The sequence below is a fragment of the Diadema antillarum genome, unplaced genomic scaffold, assembly GCF_040938485.1.
Source record: "Diadema antillarum isolate AM-2024a unplaced genomic scaffold, OU_Dant_1.0 seq00001402_RagTag, whole genome shotgun sequence".
Lineage (NCBI taxonomy): Eukaryota > Metazoa > Echinodermata > Echinoidea > Diadematoida > Diadematidae > Diadema > Diadema antillarum.
In genome coordinates, this window is record NW_027272157.1 from 98,373 (window position 1) to 120,841 (window position 22,469).

The window sequence follows — 22,469 nt, forward strand, 5'->3', positions numbered from 1 at the left end:
CGTTACGAAATGACAACCATTCGTTACGAAATGAGTGATTCCGTAACGAAATAGGCCATGCGACACTTGGCGCTCCATACAGCAGGCTCAAGTCGCACAGTTTGCATTGGGTTTTACTTGATTGTTTTTGTCAGGCTGTTAAGAATGTTTACAATAGTAAGCATCAAATTCACATCCACTTCTTGTGGAAACGCTAAGTTTACACACAAACTTTCTACATTTTTGCACTATGAACTATTCCGCATTGGTTTCCCCACCCGGCATCTGCTCAGTGATCGATGACTGATATCTATGATCGTGCTGTACATATTTCAAGGCTCTGTCACACCCTTTCCGGGCAAGCTACGCGGGCTTGTTGCATGTGGGGATTTTCCAGGATACAGGACAATTTCTGAGGGCAGACAAGGATTTGGGCGAGTCGTGCATGCGTTTTACCTATTGGACGCGTGCTACTTAAGTTGTACTTACGGATATTCTGTGTGACAGGCGTACAAGGCGCGTGGGGGCTGACAATTAGTCAATTCAAGGAATTCCTCTAAAGGACTATTTATTTGGCAGAGGGTCCCAGAGAATGTCCTAGAGAATTATACTGGCCGCAGCCAACTCTCAACTGACGAGCAGTATGGCAGTAACTGACCCTCAACATGCACGCAATTTGCTCATACATTTCGCTCCACGCCTGCAGAACTGACCAGGTACACAGATGTTCTCAACACCGTTCCTTGCCAGTAACACACCCGTATTATGCTCGTAGAATGTCGTCTGCGTGGACTTCTGCTAGCAGTCTCCTTGACTCACCCTGTAACCCTGTCACTTGTCGTTGTGCAGGCCATAACTTGTAAATCGGACTTGGGAGGGCAACTACAGGCTACTATGTGTAAGGTACTGTCATTGTGCAGGCCATATTTGCCGGGACCTCCAGGTAGCAAAAAACTGTTTCCTCATGTCACAAGCAGAGGCTTGCCCGAAAAGATGTGACTGGACCTTGAGGTTGCCCACAGAGGTTCACGCAGAAAACGAGTAGAAAGGCCGTAGCGGTAGCACCTCGCAGGCAACTCTCACGCAACTTGCCCGTGACTAGAACGTAAATTGAACGTAAGTAGCACACGTCCAGCAGGTAAGACGCACGCGAAACTTGCCCAAATCCTTGTCCGCCCGCAGAAAATTATACTACGTGCTGAAATCCATGCACGCAACAAGCCCGCGTAGCTTGCCCGGAAAAGCGTGACTGGGCCTTTAATGTGTATTTCTGAGGCCTTTGTCCTTGTCAAACATCTGCTTGATAATACATGACGATGATCTCCTGCATTTTTGTTTTTATTACACCTAGAGTTGCTTATTTGATTTTGTCAAACAGCAGGTATGTGAAATCTTTTTTTTATTAATAAGTAAATAATACCTGCATGCTCGTATATATTTTGAACTGTTACGAAAAGCGGTGCTGTATATTTGAGTCAATTATACACCGGTTTGCATTTATTTCCACTGTTAAAATGTTACTCAATAACTTTGTTCAATTGCCTTCTGTTATATCTTGTATGGAAAGGAATGCAGATATAAAATCAATTTAAATCAGATCAGATCAAATCAAATTAATAAAAAAAAGATGACGCAATAGCACAACAGCAGGCATTACTGCCAATATTCCACCGTTGACTGAAGAAAATTCATAACCTCTGTTTTATTGTGTAATTCGGTCATCCCAGAAAGATTGAAATTACTTGGACTTCAAAACAAGGCTAGTGCTAAATTGTGTCTCGCCCATTCGCGTACAAGAAATTGATATTTTTCTAACTCCCAGAAGTTCATTGACCAGCCTATGACCTTTGAACTTAGGGTGACCTTCAACTCTCCAAGGGACATTTACCATCCAAGTTTGGTCACAAACAGACAAAGGGATCAAAAGTTATGAGCCATAATCAAAACGCGCCAGAAAAACTTAACAATGGGCCCTAAAAATTTGTTGACCCCTTTCTGTGACCTTTGACCTTTTTATGACCTTTATTTTCCCAAGGGACGTTTACCGTACAAGTTTGGTCACAAACGGACATAGGGAGCAAAAGTTCTGAACCACAATTGAAACGCGCCCTTAAAAAACTTAACATTAGGCCCTAAAAATTTGTTGACCCCTGTCTGTGACCTTTGACCTTGTTATGACCTTCAACTCCCCAAGGGACATCTACCATCCAAGTTTGGTCACAAAGGGACAAAGGGATCAAAAGTTATGAGCCATAATCAAAACACGCCATAAAAACTTAACTTTGGGCCCTAAAAGTTCGTTGACCCCTGTCTGTGACAGTCTTGCAAGTAAACTTTGACGTATGACCTCAAATGACCTTTGACCTTATCATGTGACCTCTTACGGACCTTATCCTGCGTGACCTACAACGGCACCATAACATGAAGGTACCCCCAGTGCATCTATGACCCAAGTTAGGTTGTAATCCAAGCAACTTATGTGAAGTTATTTGTCAAAAGAGAGTCTTGCAGGTAAACTTTAACATAGAAAAGAGAGTCTTGCTATGACCTCAAAACGACCTTTGACATCATCACATGACCTCCGACAACACTATAACATGAAGATACCCCTAGTGCTTCTATCACCCAAGTGTGGCTGCCATTGCTGTAACAGTTGCCAAGTTATGCATCATAAGAGAGTCTTGCAGGTAAACTTTAACATTTGTGACGGACGACGGACGGACGTCGGACGGACGTCATTCGGATCCCTTAGTCTCGCCTTCACCTCCGATGGGCGAGACAAGAAGGAAGAATAAGAAAATTATACACTAATCTATCTCTGGCGGCATAAATGATTCCTCGCATATACTTATCAATCTTTGGTTTAAGTTTTTTTTTCTATCATATTTCTGAAATCACTTTGAAGTAAAGAGAATATACTGTACGCAGAGGGAAAGGTTTAGGTGTGAATGTTCTTCAGTTTTGTCTCCCTCTACAAATGAAATTTGTAAGAATCGACATGTTTATTAAACTACAGATCAGCAATTGCGATCTTACAAATTTTAATTGTAAAGGGAGACAAAATTGAAGAAAATTCACAATTTGAAGAGATTATGACAAACAAGTTCCAGCAGGTTGAGACAAACCAAGTCTTAAAATTAACAAGTTTTCCCGATCATCTATCGTTATCATTGTAGGCAAATAGACACGATCTGACTGGGCAATATCTAACACTGGCATATATCATAGTCTGTTGCCTTTATTGATATAAATGCTGTCATCGAGTGATTGATTTTAATTGCTACATATTCTGATGGCTCCTTTCAGTGTATGATGCAATCGTATAAACATCGTATAAACACTGCATTTAGTCTAACAGCTTTCAACATTCACAGATCTTGCTCGAAATTCAGAAGATAGAAGATTCTGAGGGAAGAGTAATTGGTACCAATCTTCAAAAGATGCCGTACACTCTCGCTTTTACCACCGAGGTTCTTCGCTTTCGTCCGGTCCTACCGCTTGGGGTGCCTCACGTAACCACGGAAGATGTCATGGTTCGGGACTACGTCATCCCGCGGGAATCCACAATCATGATGAACATACTCGCCATACACAGTGACCCCAAAATCTGGGGTGACCCGGAAGTGTTCCGACCCGAGAGGTTTCTGAATGCCGACGGGACCGAGTTCGTGAAGAACAAAGCATATATGCCTTTTGGGGCCGGTAAGCATGATATATTCTGGAGCGACACGATGATTGCTAATCACAATGTATAACTCGCTTGACAAAAGACAAAAGAACAAATAGAAGAGATTAAGAGAACAGAATACACATTAATCAGTTTAATCAACCTGCAGAACAGTTCTTAGACAGTAATTGACAGAATAAACATAAACAAAGACATAAAATGAAATGATATTGCTGATTTCTGATAATGTTGCATTTGCAGAATTGCATGAAGCTTTCTCTAAACGTACATCTTTGTGATAGAAACTTATGTGAGAGGTAACGACTGAACGGTCTGTCAATCTTTCATAAGATATGTGCAACATTAACAGCAATTTGTCTGTTTTGTCAAACTCACTTGTAAGATCATGAAGAGGAAACGAGAAAAAGGGTGCAAGATTTATTTTCGAAGTGGACTGAAGATAGGAAAGTTTAAGAATTTTCAAAGGTTCTCGTGTTTTCACAAGACAGTGGGTTACTACACAACATCCCAAGTTGAACTGATCCCTCTTGCTCAGAGCGTCAGCGTTTCACTAACCCACCCTCCTCTCCATACAGAGAATTCAACATATTTTCTCTTTTCAAGCTTAATGAAAAAGCACTTACCCCTTTCAAAAAGCAAGGGGAATAATGTTACTCTCAGAATGTGTCAGTAATAAGTCGAGGGAATGTTTACCTTTCATTTGAAAGGAATGAAATGTCTATCTTGTTTTGTATATACTTTCTTTACATTTCTTTTTTCATCGTTGTCCTGCAGATTTGTCGCGAACTGTTGTAGACTTCTCATGCACGACTGGTGGCACCTAAACTTTATAAATCTTTATTAAATACTTTTGAATGGATTGTCAAACTTTCCTCAAACTTCACCGGTGTGTTCTACTAATATTGATGCAGTCATCCACTCCTCATGCATAAGAGCCTATTTGGTATGGATCATAATTTGTTTAATTATTTTTATCGTAATTTTATTGTGGACTTTTCTCATTGAAGGCCGTCGAGTGTGTGTAGGCGAACAACTGGCCAGGATGGAGTTCTTCATCTTCGTGGTGACCCTAGTGAAACACTTGTCCTTCTGCATGCCCGACGGAATCAAACCAAACTACGATTACGGACATCGCGTCACGACTCTTTTGCCGAAACCGTACGAAATCATTGCAAAACCTCGCTAAATCCTCATCTTACTACCACGCAACGTGGAGACAAGAACGCTTGTACACACATGCTTGCACCTAGGGCTATCAAGTCATATTTACGGATGAACAAAGAAACAAAGAAGCAAAACAAACCCATTTTTATAGTCACCCCCCCCCCCCCGATATTTACTATTCTATTTCATACCTACGTACAATATTCATCAAAGTACATAATACATCGTAATACTTCTAGGAAAACACTAAAACAGGCAATGGACTGTCGTGACTCAAAACTACAGAACATTACATATAAGAAAACAGGTGTCCAAACAGACAAAATTTTCTGAAACACTTATAGCTTTTGATTATTTCTTGCAAAAAAAAAAAAGTCCATTATTACGATATTCCCGAATATTATCTTTACATGAAAAAACAGCAAAAACTAGGTGTTCTTGTTCTTCTTAATTTACACTCATTAATTTCCTTTCTTACAACCGTCGAATACAATTCAATACCGAATTGCTGGTAACAATAAAGCCAAATAATTCATTTTCCGTAATGTATGTAATTTCTGAACCCACATAAGACAATCCATTCTCTTACTTCAGTCCATAAACAGCATATTGGCGTTCGCTTACTCAAGAGCTGCATCAAAGTTTGTAAATACACCTTGTAAAAACGAACAATATTTCCTTTCAATTAATCCAGTTACATTCAACATTTCATTTGTATAATTATATATAAAAACAAAGTTAACGTCCGATGTACTCTTATTCGGAGGGGAAAACGAAAATTATTACCATTTCTTTGCCACAACTAATATATAGACAAAAAAAAAATAACCAAATTCCAGTACACAGTATTACTGTTCAGTCGCTAATAGCTTGTACCCTTATTGACATGTATGCCATTTCCCTCCAGTATCAGTTATTTCTTTGCGGTTCGCTGAAAAAGTGTGGATATTAAGGAACACGCTCACACTTGAAATCAATTTAGTTATGTCAGAATTGGGAAAAATGTTCCTATTGAGTTTTGATCTTTTCTTGAATACATGATGCGAGTCCGTTTGAAATGATTCTCAAGATTGTCTGTTGATGCATTACGGTCCCCTTACCCGATACGTGAGATGCTGTTGATATATAGTAGTTGAGTTTTCGTTGCTCTATTGTTTATCATTAACAATACTATATCAAATATTGCTATGATAGGCCTATTATATATATAATTTAGACAAAGAAGACAGTAGATGTCGCACAATGCCGGTTATTGGTAGAAGCTTTTATATAATCTAGAATAGAATGTAGATATATAGAATCTCTCTCTCTCTCTCTCTCTCTCTCTCTCTATATATATATATATATACGTATATATATATATACATATATATATACACACATATATGTATGTATATACATTTGTATATAAATAAATATATATATATATATATATATATATATATATTTATACATATATATAATGTATATATAAATGAAGAAATAAACTGGTAATGCATATTTGGCCGAAAAAGAATGAGTTCATTCGACTCAAATTTTCAGCGGCTTCCGCCTTCTTCAGGAGTCTTGACAAAAGAAGGCGAAGGCCGCTGAAAATTCGAGTCGATGATGAACTCATTCTTTATTGGCCAAATATGCATTACCAGTTTATTTCTTAATTTCTTCGTGGAGCCAATGCGTGTATTCTCAACATGTCCATATACATGTATACATATGTATGTATGTGAGTGTATATATATATATATATATATATATATATATATATAGCAATAGTAATGTCACAACATGTTTACAGGTGGCTCGCCTCACAGGCAGACCCCTTTTGAGGCTCTCCATATTTCTGCTTATAATTGTTGATTTTGACATCTGAGTGTACTTAGTTTGCCATCAGTTGTTTCATCTTAGTATCAGGATCGCACAGGACAAGTTTTGAGCTCTGTGATAACCTGCCAAGGGAATTCTGAGGAGACAAAGTTATTGCAGTTTGTGCACAGTGAACTCAGAGAGGTACATGCATGGCCTCCATGGATCTTTGCTATGCTGTACAAGTGCATTCAACCATCATCACCCTTTGTGACCTTGAATAACCTGTCCAGCCAACAATGGATGCAGTCAAGTTCTTGCCCTTTCTTCTCATTGTGTTCATCCTGGGGGTGAATGGGCATGAAGCTTTCTTCAATCCCTGTGCATACAAGCAAGCTTTAGTGTGCCATGCCAACCATAGGCCCATGCAAACCAAGTTTCTTGGTTTTCGCCTTGCCTTCTACACTAACTCCACATCGACTTTCCAAATCAAACTGCTTCTTGTATCCGGAGATATAAACCCAAATCCGGGACCTGGACATAATAATGACTCCTGCAGAGTGTATAATTGCAGCTACACAACTAACTACACTCCAAATGACAGGGTGAACAATCCAAGTTTTTATTACGGCAGGCATGAGCGGCTGCAATTAAACTCATTGGCGATACACAAACAGAGACTTGACGTCACCCTCTGGGAGACTCTCACTTCACTGGGCATCGCCAAGAAACGGAGATGTCATCGTGGTAAGAGAGCTGGTGCACGGAAACAGAGGCACAGAATTCCTGTTACAACTCACTCGTTTTCTACCACCACACCCAGAGTTATGATTCATAAACGCAGGGACATTCGTCTCACAAACCCTAATGATCATGAGAGGCCTCCATCTCCTGCTCATGTCATTTCCTTAGATGATGCTGCATTGAATGAACGGACCAGAATCGCGGTATGGAATGCCCAGTCAATGATGAACAAACCTGATTCAATCTGTGACTTTATGATGTCAGAGAGCCTGGATATTCTGGCTATCACAGAGGCATGGCTCAGGGGTGATGATCGTGACAGCCCTACTCTAGCGCAAATCCAGAATACCTTACGTGGCTACCATATTCTAACATCTCCAAGGAAAGGTAAAGTAGGAGGTGGTATATGTGTAGTCCTGCGTCAGAACTTTGGCACAAACATGGTGATCCATTCATACACCAGTTTTGAGTGCACAGAGCTTACTCTTCGCTCAACTAGAAGCAATGTACTCTCACTTATAATCATCTACAGACCTCCTGGTTCTAAGGGCAGAGCTGTAACACAATTTTTATCTGATTTCTCACGTCTTCTGGAATCAGCCAGCTTGGGAGACAACCAGCTTGTGATCTGTGGTGACTTTAATTTCCACATGGATAACGTCCACAGCAGTGAAACCTAATCACTCACAGATCTGCTCTTTTCTGCTAATCTGAAGCAGCTGGTCTCTCAGCCTACGCATGCGAGGGGGCATACTTTGGATCTAGTCATTACAAGAGAAGCCAACGAATGCATTAAGGAGCTGTATCGTCGAGATGCAATGCCTTCAGATCACAGTGCCATTGTCTTTACTGTAGCATTGTCACGGCCAATGCCAGTTAGAAAAACTTTTTGTTTCCGGAAGCTCCATGACATTGACTATGACATCTTCAGACGTGACCTGGAGAGCTTGTTTGCGGCTTCTGAGGATCTTGATTACCTCGACTTAGACCAAAAGGTCAACCTCTATAACTCCTCACTCATGAAGACACTTAATCATCACGCGCCTGTGAAGTCTGCCAGTGCCCAGTTAAGACCTCAAGCCCCTTGGTTTGACCACCACCTTATTACTCTTAGGCGCAAAGTCCGTTCAGCTGAAAGGAAATGGAGGAAGACTCATCTGACTGTTAATAAAATGTCAATGAGGTCTGCTTTGTGTGTGTATCAGTCTGCTCTCAAAATGGCTAGGAGAAATCATCATCGAGAGAAGGTGGAAAAGTGCTGCCAGAAGGAACTGTTCCAGTTTGTAAACAGCATCTCAAGTGGCAACAACACCTCTCCACTTCCATCTCACAGTTCGAAACAAGAGCTTGCTGAACTGTTTCTCAGCATTTTTCAAGCAAAAGTCTCGAACTTGTGCCACTCTCTCGTACTTACAACAAGTGAAGTTCACAGGGAATCATTGAACGACTCAGCAGAGGCTCCACAGAAGTTCATGTTAAAGAAGTTCCATGCTGTCAGTCAATCTGATGTCAAGGAGATTATTACTACGTCCAAGATAAAGACATGTCAGCTTGATCCGCTCCCTGCATCTGTCGTAGGAAAATGTGTCGACATTCTCCTTCCAGCTATCACTGATATAACTAATCAGTCATTAGCATCAGGGATCTTTCCACGTGACCTCAAGACTGCTTTAATCACACCTATTTTAAAGAAGCCCAATCTTGACTCTGAAATATTGAAGAATTACCGACCAATCTCCAATCTTCCTTTTTAAGCAAAATTTATCGAGCGAGCAGCCTGTAGCCAGTTCACTGCACATTTTCACTCACATTCTCTGTTAGCTAAATCACAATCTGCTTATCGACAAGATCACAGTGTTGAGACAGCTCTTGCGGGGGGGGGGGGGGGGGAGCCCGGTGCGCCCCGCCTGGCTCCGGATGATAACTGTTTCCCTTTGTATTTCCTTGATATTATTGTGTAAATGGAATATCATGTATACTCATTCTTTCTTTATGATGTCATTGTTTCATGACAGTTACGACTATTTGACATCGTATTAAATCTTTGCCTCATAGGAGTTTTGGTTCATCGCGTAATAATGGTGAAATGGGCATCGAACTATGTCCCTCATTTTCTCCATAGTTGTATTTGGTGATTATGCAGCAATGCAAAAAAAAAATCATACATTTTCTTGGAATTCATAAAAGTTGATTGTTCCTAATAAAAGCTTAGATGTTAGGTAATCCAGCAAAAACAGATAAAAATCGTTTTCTGACATCAATACACTGATCAAATCCACTTCCGGGACTGTAGCAATTGTCACGTGACCCCCTCTGTCTGATGGTTGCTAACCCGTCGACTCTGGCACAGAGCCATAGCTCGTTTGCATCTGTCTGGCTGTTTTTATAATACGCGTCTACTGACAAACAACATTATGAAACTCCATTATTATATCCCAGACAACCAATGAGTGCGAATGTTGCAAGTTACGCACGACTGCCTTGAGTGTGTTCGGTAATGGCGTTCGTCGACACAATTGAAAATTGTCTATTTTCGTGCTGGTAGCTGGTAGACAGTACGTGTCGATCAACAGACCTGGGTTTCAACTTGAGTTGTCGTTGTTACAAATTACCAACATTATTTATCATTATATGGCTCGAAACAGACGGGAGAGAGACTCAAAGACGTCATCATGAAGACTCCAATTCATCGATCATTTAATTGGCTTTTTGTGGCATTGATTCTTGTGGCGGGTATGAGTATCGGTGTCTTCATTGCAATGGAGGATCGTTTCATGACGGTTGCCGTCAAAGTTGAAGGTTCGTACACGGTTTCCTGCTAGGTGTATAGCGAGGTACCCGCACCTCGTCAGGGGCCCGAATACCGTCACCCCGCTTAAAATTGTTTTAAGCGCACTAAACAAAAATTTATGCCCGGGACTGTGTTCAGTATGCTTGAAACTTGGCATGGCCAAGCAAATTTTGGTGAAAACCGAACAGTTTTTCGCGAAAATCGGAAATTTTAATCGGAATAGGACCCTACGTGTTATAAGTATCACAACTGTCCCCGCACGCATCTTTTACGTGTATGTCTATGGGAGCATCACGGTCACCCGCACACGTCTTTTACGTGCTTTGTCTGTGGGAGCGCGGGTGACGAGTTGCGGGCCCCTTCCTTAGCGCACAGCTATTTCGCATCGTTCGCGTTTAACGACGATAGCTGCAAATTTTCGATATCGATCAGTGAGCTTGTGATTCCATTGGAATTTTCAGCATTTTTCCTGTATGTGAGTTGGATTTCAAAGAATTTCAGTGGCGAAATGTGATTCAAATATGTGCAAACATTAACTATGACGAGGTGCGGGTCACCCAAGTATACCTTCTTATGAGGTCTTTAACAGCAGGCGGAAACTTAGTTTTCTCCACGTTTAGTGTAAATAGATAAATTAATAAAACATAGTTTACATATGATACAGCACTATAAAAGTTTTCATATCAATTCTGTTACATGGAATGAAAAATCCATGATGTATTGTCTTTATTAGGCGGCTGATCATTGGCACAAGATAGGGAGGGGAAGGAAATTAATGCAACGATGACACAAGTTGCCATATCGGATCAAAAATGTATAATTTGATACGTGAAATGTGCTTTCGCGCTCTTTTGTGTCTCTTGAATTATTGCCCTAAAATTATTTTTTCATAACATTATCATTAATCATTACTGCGTTACTCACTGTTACTTCATCAGCCCTCTTTTATCAAAATCTTACGTTACTCCTTTATCAGTGCAATAAGCGAAAGCTTTGAAGCCTACAATATTTGCTAATGAATTCCAGTAATGTAGTAAGTCATCATGTTGGAGGAAACTTAACATTTATGTTTTCTCAAAGGAAGGAGCAAATAGCTCACGTAAAGATGTTGGCCCTTCGCGTAGGCCGATTACTTGTATGACTAAAGACTGTGATTTGGCTCCGTTTGTAGCGCGTCTGCCTCCAGATCCAAAGGACCCGGGTTCGAATCCCGAGTACTATGAGCAATGTTGCGTATAATCATACCGTCCTCTCTAGTAAGAGGTAAAACACTCTGTCCCTCGAATATAGAACATAAGATGGAGGTCCCGTGTGTGTGTGTGAGATTCACAACTCACGCACGTAAAAGATCCCGCTTCATTTATTCATCGCAAAAGCAGAGTGTGTAACCCGGTGAAGTGGACCCGCCTTGCATCCAAGTCGACCCCATGGAAGACCAGCTATTGTAGCTGAATATGGGCTATCCAGCCTTCTTCTCAGATGGAAACGAAACAAACAAACTCTATCCCTCGGATAGGACATAAAGTGGAAGTCCTGTATGTGAGAGTCACAACTCATGCACGTATAATAGATAATCTTTACAATCGTCGCCATGAACGGTCGTATCTTATTTTGCTCCATTCACCACCCGCTTCTGTGTGGTAAAACAGCCAAAAATGTACTTCATTCATCCCAGTTTCTTAAATTACAAGTAACCTTGTGGACTTGTGCACACCTCTTGCTATGTCGCCGGCCAGAATTGTATGTATTTCGAGAAATTTTGCCTAATTTTTGTATGATAATTATACCGTATGTCCCCCAAAAAATTACAGCGGGGCCCTACGCAATGTTATCTTTAACAATATTACATCAATCTGAATACAAAGTCAGTGTATGAAACTATATCTCATTGCCCACATCTTACAGAAAACCCCATTCGATTTGCTTCAGTGGTCAAAGATAAAAAAGGAATTTTGTAGAGGATATATATATATGAATATTTAATGTAATGTATAAATATTTAATGTAATATATACATATTTAATGTAATATATAAATATTTACATATAAATGTATGTAATATATAAATATTTGCTGATTTGCAAAAAGCCTTCGACATGGTTGATCACCATATCCTTTTATCGTAACATGTAAACATGAATGCCACCGGTATAACATTAGAGGGGTTTTAGAGCTATCTCTAGAAAACTTCCGTTAATAATATATAGACTCTTTAAAGGAAGATAACGTGCCAGAGGAATGCCACAAGGACCCTTGTTAGGTCCTTTGTCGTTTAAATTCATGCATGTCATCAATTTTGTGGGGGTTTTATGATTGCAGGGCTCATATATATATACGCCAATGACACTGTCATCTCACATAGAAATCCGAAAGCTGTTATGTTTTGCATACAGATTCCTCAACTCTGGAAACACGGAAGCTTGACAAGAACTTATTAATCAATTATGGTATTATGTATGTTTCTTGGTACAAGCAATATGCTTGAAAGGCAACAACACATGAATGTTAAACTTAGAGGAAAACAATTACTTCAGGTGAACAGTTTAAACATCTGGGAGTTATTGTAGTTAATAAATTGTTGTCTGATGTTCACATTGAATAATTATTGTGTATGAAATAAAGTAAAATAATTAGTTGTGTGAGTCGGTTGAGGCAATTTGCCTTATGACTGAATTGAAATTGATATACATGTTTATTCTATTCTGTTACCTCATATTGATTGCGGCGATGTAGTGTGGCAATCCGCCAATGGTACTTCTCTTTTCCACCTTCAGAACACATGCAGAAGATGCAAAATGATATGCATACGTTTTGCGATTTATAAATTGATAGAGAATTATTACCATAAATATCTTAACATATATTTGAAATACAGGGAGTAAAATCAAACCATTTTGAATAAACATCATGATTTAATCATTCGGAGCAAAGTCAAAGAAAACTGTAAATCTTTCATTGAAATCGGACGTGAAATGAAGGAGGAGAAAATGCACTTCTGGGGTTACACAGGTTTTAACTTGGCAGAGAAAGTAGTATTTTATAAGTAGCACCAACATTTGTGTGTGTGTGGGGAGGCGGCAATGTCGCAGAACGGCACCGGAAGACCAATGAATACCATTTCTTGTAGATGCTTTCATTCAGGTGTGCACGTCAGGAGACCGACACCCATGAGTCATACAGCCTGCTAGTTATACAGCCCAAGAGTCATACAGCCCTTAAGTTCGACACTAAGTAAACAAGGCCCACGAGACCGACACATTTAACCCCATGTTGTATCTGTCGTACTCGTGGGCTGTTTTACCTAGAGTCGGTCTCGTGGGCTTTATTTTCCCAGTGTCGAACTCGTGGGATGTAGTATTCATTACCTGAATTACCTACGATGACGCCCAGTAAGTTGAAGACTTGTAGAGGGCCATTCAAAGGATTCAATCCTTAGCCTGAGGAGATCCATGTGATGTATCCACGGGATTATCAGTTTATGCAATCTGGATTGAATTTGTTATGTTTCTGCTTCCAGTGATCATTGAGATTAGACTTGAAGCTGTTCACTGATGTTGCCTCGACAGCTTATGCACAAAGGCTATTCCAAGAATTTACTACTCTCTGACTGAAAGAGTTTAACCTTTTACTAGTTCGACACCTTCCGTTATACGACTTAAACTTATAACCGTGTGTAACCGGATCATTAATAACAAAGAGAACATTTGGATCAAAGTCTTCCATATCATCGTGATCATGGGTGTCGGTCTTGAGGGATGACCCCTTATCCAGTCGATAGCAAGAGGAAACAGTGAAAGGCGACACCAAACAGCCTCATCTAACACTAGTACTATAGTCTGAAAGACATCCCTCGGATGTCCTCCTCTCTAAAAAAAATCGAGCGAAAATATTCACTCTTAAAGGAGTGAATACAAAAAAAGAGTGAATTTGGAGTGAAATTGGAGTGAATTTTGAGTGAAAATGTTCATTTTCACTCATTTTGGAGTGACGTCAGGGATCACTCGAAGATTTTGGAGTGCTCCCTGAGGTCACTCTAAAACGAGTGAAGATGAACATTTTCACTCAGAATTCACTCCAATTTCACTCTAAATTCACTCTTTTTTTGTATTCACTCCTTTGAGAGTGAATATTTTCACTCGATTTTTTTAGAGAGATGATCCATGAACAAATGGCTCATGAGATTCCCAAGGGCGGGCCTATCCGTGCTATCAAAAGCCTTCTCACAGCCAACAAAATTGATGTACAATGAGGAGTTCCACTCGAGTGGAAATCCTTTACACTTGATCGTAAAAACTTCCTGAGGTCGGAACAAACTTGCATTCGAAAAATACACCCTCACTAGTCCTTCTATGTTAATATAATACGTATAGTACACAGTACGCACTTAGCACTCTTTGTCCATAACAGAGAGTGGTATGCTCTGCGTGAAGCATTGGAAGAGGAAATGTATAGGCCTACCCGATATTCCTCTGCACACATTTATTATGCATGTAAAGTTCAGCATGCATATCGTACAACTGTAGCATTCGTTTTCTTCTGATTTCCTGTTGATTGTTAAAGGAATTCAAGTCTTTCACCAGCAAAAAAAGATATTTTCAATTCTTAGTTTTACAGTAAACGAAAGACGGTCCATTTCCTGTCCATTGATTTTGTTCACATTCTGATTAATTTACAACTATCACAAGTATCTCCATTACACTCGTCATTGTGAACATCAATCACAAAATACAACGTGGAACAGGTCGAAGCAAATTTTACATGCGCCGATCTCGTCGAAGTTCATTTGATGATGCTGATGAACGGCATTTATATAGCTCCATGAACTGGAGAACATGCAAGCGTTCCATTGAGTTGAAGTGTTCCACTGATTCAAGGTATATCAGTGAGGCTGACTGTACAATATGACCGTGCGTCACAAAACCAACAAAACGTCGCGCGCCCTGATTTCATTATTCTGAGTCAACCTAGTCAACCTTGAGTTTTTCATATTTTCTGAAAGAGCTAGTTTTATTCTTCTACACTATAGTCTGTGTCCATAAAGCGAATGGACAACTGTGTTTGTATTAGGTTTGTCTCATATACCCCTTTTTATTTCTTTAAAAAAAAAACCTCACACTCTTCATTTTCAACTCTAATAACTTTTGAAAACATGATGCTACTGCTTTGTAAGTTGGTACTAGTCATAAATGGCTCACTTCTACCTTAAAGGGATCGTATAGTTTTGGTTGAGACCTAATTTCAGGTTTCTAACATATTTTGTGAGATAATGAGAAACTTCTTATGAAATATGAAAGAGCATGTAATTCCATGAGGAATTCAACGTTTATTTGATGAAAATTGTTTTTGAAATGGCTGAGATATCCAAAACAGAGCGATTCCAATAAGTGTGGGACCCACACTTTATTACGAAGGCTTTGCTTTACTTTGTTTTTGGATGTTTCAGTCGTTCCAAACCCGATTTTCATCAAATAAACTTTGAATTCCTCTTAAAATGGAATGCTCTGTACTATTTCATAAGTGTTTTCTTGGTATCTCGTAAAAAGTTACAGCCCAATTCTCACCTCCACCAATACTGTACCATTCCTTTATAACAATTCCTCCATTGTTGTTGCAATGAAGTTTTACATTCTATTTTTGTCCCATTCATTGCACAAAGGTATTAAAAGAATAAGCGCTTTAATAGACCCTAGCTATAGTTCAGAGCTTCTTTCTCAGTACTGTCTTTACCAGCCTACGTGCTTTCTTTCCAATATTTAGACAAGTTAGGAGAGTCCATTTCAAAGGAGTTATGCATCATTGTCAAGCTTTCAGTCTGTTCTTTCAGAATCTACTCTTAACTAAAAGAATCATGCCTGGCGACTTTTTGCTGATTTTGTGATGCAAGGTCCATAATGTATATTTATATATACATATATATATATATATATATATATATATATATATATACTATACATAGGTGTTACAAAAAAAATTCCACTTTTGATCCTTAATAGTTCGAAAACTATACATAAGGTAACACTGTCATTGATATGAGTAATAGCAGAATAGTGCACAACTTAGTTTAGTTGGAGGTGTTTTGAATATGAGAGCATGAATCAGTTTCATTAAATCCATGATTAATTCTGTAGCTAAGTTGCAGATTTTAGTCAAATTTGAAATTTAAACAGGTACAAATGATGTGTATATGTGCGTGTGTTTACAATAACCCTGAACAAAAGGCATGAATACCAAGAATACCACAATTTTCAGAGCTCTGCTGACTAGGCTTCTGGACTCATGCTCCAATGCACATTAATACTTTATTTATAGTTCATGATGGATTGCCGTGGGCACTGCTAGTCTGAATGAATAAAGACTAGCTGTGATAGTGGAATTTCTAATGAATATCTAATAGAGCATTCAAACCCTGGCCATTGTTCAGGACCATTGTCTGGGTGTTAACCATACACTCCCATACACACCAATGACCCCTGTGCAAAATTACAGTTTTGTACAGAGTGTTGAAAATGGAGCAAAATCTGAAACGTTAATAACTTAGAAATAACTTTTGACATTATTGAAACCGATTTATGCTTTCATTTTTCAATAACTTCCAACGAAATCTTGGAAATTGTACACTATTCAGATATTTCTCATATCAATGTCAGTGTTCTCTGATATATTGATTTTAAACTATTAAGGATCAAAAGTGGGAAATGCTTTTTGTAACACCATAATTTATATATACAGTTAAACTCGCATAAGTCGATCTTCTCGGGACTGAGCAAAACACATCGACTTAGGCGATTTTCGACTTGTGCGTAAGTCGTAAAAAATCGACTTAACAACAGTTACACCACACGTACATTATGTATAAATGATGTGTATGTTGTCTACTCTGGAGCCGAGAGCTGGAGAGGTGATGTGCCGCAGCACGGGTCGCCCGGCAGGGCCGCGGCTAACTTTGCATGGACAGTGCATTAGTATTGGCACAGGTCCGATTACTTTACACCCTTGTTAAACCTTGGGGAAGTGAATATGAACGATATTTGAGCAGTGATTGATTCCAGTTTACCATACCGTGGCTTGAAATGCGTGTAGAGGTGTAATTCTGATTTACCCGTGCCCGTAACTTTCCCCCTTCTTTCCGCTTTGAAAACTCAGCAGCTTCATCCATCCACTGCACAGCGCAGATTGCAAACATACACAGACTATACACAGCCCAGCCGCTGTACGCACAACTATTACACAGCCGAGTCGCTGTACGTACGTAGCGCTAGCGCGACAGGGCTGGACCAGCGGACCTCCAAACACGAATTGAGTTCAACAATCGCATGCGATCGCTTTGAATTTTGATACTTTAGACCATTTTTTGTCACCTGTCTGGTCGGGCTAGTTCTTATGTAAACAAAAACTGGCGTCTCGTGATTTTGACAGTGATTTATTGCACAATAAAATCTTATTCGACTTAGGCACAGTGAATTTAGTGGTTTTTCCGTGAAAGTGTTCTTTGGAATTTCATCGACTTAGGTATTCGACTTACAAAATTCGACTTGTGAGTGAATTAATACACGTAAGTCAATGGGGAAAAATCGGGACTTTTTAAAATCATCGACTTGCGCGATTATTCGACATATGCGATGTCGACTTAGGCGAGTTTAACTATATATATATATATATATATATATATATATATATATATTGATATATATTGATATATATATATATATATAGGTAGTGAGAGAGAGAGAGAGAGAGAGAGAGAGAGGTCCCGATCGTTTACAGAACCGGTGTAGCTCCTTCATTATTCAGTCAATGCGAGAAGATGAAGCGTTCGACGGACGTAGCTTTATAATAGTTCAACCTGATTTATTGCCAAGCTTTTGATATTTTCTTGAGACCGGTCATTCCTTTCAGGACTTTTCTCTAGCTAGCTTTTATCCGCCACCAACAAGCCCTAATGAAGGTCTAAAGAAAAGACCGAAAGATTCGCAACAAATCACGTTGATCTAGCTACGTCCGTTAACGCTTCATCTTCTCGCAATGTATATATATATATATATATATATATATATATATATATATATATATATATATAATAGAGGTGAGGTAATGAGGACAATGTTTCAAAGGTTGCTTATTGACTTCAATTTGAGTTTCTCACATTTCCATTAGATTTCCTGTTTTGACTGTTCACCGGTCATCCTCAGTGGAATTATTTAAAACGTCTCTAAAAAAAACATAATTATGTTTAAGTATGCCATGTGTATAGGAAAAATCATATCAAATACGTTAAATTTTCTCTTCTTTCTAGTTCTCATTTCTTACCTTGATCTTAAAGCCTAAAAGCGCCTTAAGCATCTCTTTGATGCATTGTTGCGCTATAGAAATGCTTAACTTTCTTATTCCAAGTGTAGATATATTTGAGATGAAGAGTCTATTATTTCTTTCTTCTGAATGCAGTTTTGTATAAAGTCAACTTGAATATGACATGAAATTGAAATTTTAATGAATAAGCCCTACGACACCGAAAAAAAGGACATGAAATATAGTTCGGAAACAATGAAGCTGCAAAACAGTCGCAGGAAACATTTAGCACCGGGAAGAAATGAACATTGGTACAAACAAAATGAAGATGCAATTATTCATATGAGGTGACTATTATGATATTATCATGTTGTGCTTTTCTTCGTAACATTTCAGGGTCCTTTCTGCGTCGAATGGATTGTTCGTGGGTAAACATCAGTGAAGCTCAAAAAATGGGGTAATTATATTATGATTATGATGATATCAATTAGTTTCTTTATATCGAACTTATATATATATATATATCAGCTGTATATGATTATACATATATATGCATGTATTATATAAACATCCAAATATTTGTTAGACCATTTTTATCCAGTTTGCCTCGTCCTTCCCATCTGCTCCGGCAGGCGAAATTTTTCACTGATAATGTTGTTATTTTGATGGGGCTACTTTTCTGATTATGTTGCTGTTCATTGCCGAGTGTTTTTCTATTTTTTTCAATATCTATCAAAAATATGTGTGGTTTATGATATTTGTTTTACTGAGAAAGCTATGCAGGACATAAATATGTTATTTTCTTAACTCTGCCCCCCCCCCCCCCATAGAAAGGTTCATTTATTTGTGTGTACATGCCAGTGACTGTGCATTTGTGTGTATTGTGTACACCTGTATATGTATTGTATACACATATCTACTTATTCCTATCTTTATCTCTCCTTCTCCCTATCTCTCTCGTATCTCTATTCCACATCTCTTCGATCCGTATTGATACTTACGTTGAGAATCACTCTAACAACGTTATTTTTCCCCATATTTGTGCAAATTCTGAATAGAGAAATATGAAATTTTTATCCATATTTTTGGACAGTTAGACGAATTTTTCTGTGAATTTGATGTTGTTATTTTGATGATGTTTAAAGAAAAATGTGGGTCACGGGGCTTTGTAGGGGTCGGTTGAGAGTGCTAGGGTGTATAAGTCACATGTGATAATTCAGCCATCAGAATGAAATTTTGTTATGAAATGTAAAAACAGTGATTTAATTATATTGGGGGTTGTGCAATCACATTTCTAAATACCTTTTATTTATCAGTCATGTAAACCTGATGTTTTGTGTATGATGTTTTGTAGTTTTATTGGAGTAGGGGCAAATCAGTCGTCACAGTATTTTTTGTGTAGTTCTGTTTGTTTTGACAAATGCGGAATATGTTCTTATCTTGCATAATGCTCAACTTATTGATTTGTGCAATTATATTTTCCCACTCATTTCTATCACACGTGTAAATGCTTTATTCTGTAGCTGTCTGAACGTTTGAATTTGTATGTACATATTTTATATTATATTATACGCAATTTAGCCCTTGGGCTACGAGATGTGATATGAATAAATAAACCTTTCAATAAATAAAAAAAAAAATCGAACCTTACACACCTTGTGCCTGTTTTGGTCACTTCATCGAATTCAGTTAAGTTCAGTTTAAGTCTGCATTATATTTTTAGATACGCTATGACTTCAATTGACAAAGTGTCTACATAACTGTATGAATCATTTTTGTGCATCAAAACACTTAAACACGAATAGGCGAGGTATCGATCAGCCGCCGATACATTCGTGCGAATCATTCAGAACGAAAACAGTCTTCATCAGTTAGCTAATAACAAGTAGGCATATATGCATGAATACACACAAACACATTAATTCATATATGTATGTATATATATATATATATATATATGTATGTATGTATGTATTATGCCTCATGCATTCCAGATGTTCAAAGAAACTATGTATTTCTATTATCATAAAATAAGCAATGAAGATCTAAAACCAGTTTTTCCTGGGACTGTAAAGGCTCACCGTCATATAGATTCATCCGCCCAGGATGCAAACATCCCATTTACATTTTTGAAGGCATTTACTGTAGCAGTCGACTTCAATTTCCATTGTTGCCCTTGGCGTGCTGTACCCCCCCCCCCAAAAAAAAAAATATATATATATATATATATCTAAACCAAACATAGGGAAACTCGTTACATAACAATAAGTGCACTCCATTATAACGAAAACGGTTATAACAAAATTCCGGTTATAACAAGGAGAAAATTCAGGCTGCAAGGTCATCCGCTCTACGCTTTTATTGTTTATTTGTTCGGTTATAGCGAATTTTGATATAACGACAGAAAGCTCCCAGTACGGTGGAGTTCGTTGTAACAGGACTCTTCTGTATTTGTTACTTATCCTCACGGAAAATGGCATCGTCAGTGTAAAGTTTCCCCTTCAAATTAATTGATTAAATAATAGACTCCACAAACTTCGTGTATTTCCATGTCTACAGGAGCAGGGTTTCGTCGTTGACGTCAGCCAGCCAAGCTATTCAAGTGTTCAAGCCCGACACGACACCCTTTAAAACGAAAAAATCGAAGAAAAAATCGAAGAAAAAAACAGTCGTCGTCAAAAACAAGCAAACCAGGCCACTTCCAAAAGTGAAAACCTGTTCTATCGTCGGCAATGCTGGTATTCTTGACGACAGCGTTTGTGGTGACGTCATAGATGAAGCGGACATGGTCATTCGTCTGAACCTTGCGTACTTTGGCGGAAAGTATGGTCGAGACGTTGGCTCAAAACTTAACCTCATGACGCTGAATTTGTACCAGTACAGGATAGTAATAAAGTGTTTCACTAGAAAGCCTGTGAATTTAAGATACGAAAAATTCACGGACCAATGCCGAGACATTTTTGACAGACTTCGAGCTGTAAATGGCAGCATTTTGTGGCATTTCAAAGGACGGGGACGATTTACGGACTTCCAAGATGCACTAACGTTTCTCCACAAGGCTGGGATCCACGTTTCTTTTGCATATAGTCCCAGTGCACCGATGACGCTTGCAAAAAGGTATCATTCCCATTGTCTCTCACTTGAGGTTTAGGTCTTGCTTTCTTTTTCATGTCATCTTCGTCTGTATAACTCTTTCCTTTTTATGCATGTACACAATATGATTTTGATTTTTGTGTGAAATACTTTCTTGTAAAACAGGACCCCATGGAAGACCAGTAGTGACAGTCCTTGTCACTACTGAAAATGGGCTCCCCTCCGTATATTTTTCTTTCCATGCCCTTTATATGTTAAACATTTATCATACGGTAAAGAATGTGTTGATTTTTTTTCTTACTTACAGAAATAAAACAAACCATTGCAACTTACATCTAAAAGTCGGTTTTGTATACTCATATTTGTTCACAGCAATTTGGTCCATTTCTATTTTGTCCTAACCCGTGTCCCGCTCAACATTCGTTTATCGCTCAAAGTTTGTTTAACTCTTATTTGCATCTTAATACCAGTACATTATCCAATACATTCTGGCTTCTTATTCCTGTATGTGATAATTTTCTGCAGTTCTTATCTAAATTCATTTGTAAATTATAACATTTCCATATTAGTTATTTCTATGCGTAGGCCTACACGTATTGATTACTTCTAATTCATGGCAAAATTGTTTGTAAATATTCGCTTTGTTATAAATGTCTCTGGTCTTGCTGGCAACAAGTTAGCAGTTAAAAGCATCCTTATATTCGTTAACGAATAAAATAAATTAACAAAAAGCAAAGAAACAAGGGAGGTGATAGAATTAATGGGTGTTTAGTGCAGCATATGTTCGTCACGTGAAACCTGAAAAATGTGAAGAAAGTGTGTATAGTATGTAATCAGGACATCTATTAAGTTCTGATGACATAAGAGCTGGAGAAGAACCAAGTAGGTAAAGAATATTGGCTGCTGGAGTGAGATCCGACA

At 38.6% G+C, this 22,469-nt stretch overlaps 1 protein-coding gene across 1 annotated transcript; it reads left to right on the top strand.

The window, feature by feature from the left end:
• Positions 1-3,419: 3,419 nt before the first annotated feature.
• On the top strand, positions 3,420-4,853 carry LOC139709066 (cytochrome P450 2D4-like). The gene is made up of 2 exons (XM_071621031.1): positions 3,420-3,681; positions 4,675-4,853. The coding sequence occupies exons 1-2, from the start codon at positions 3,420-3,422 to the stop codon at positions 4,851-4,853; spliced, it is 441 nt and encodes a 146-aa protein (XP_071477132.1).
• Positions 4,854-22,469: the final 17,616 nt, after the last annotated feature.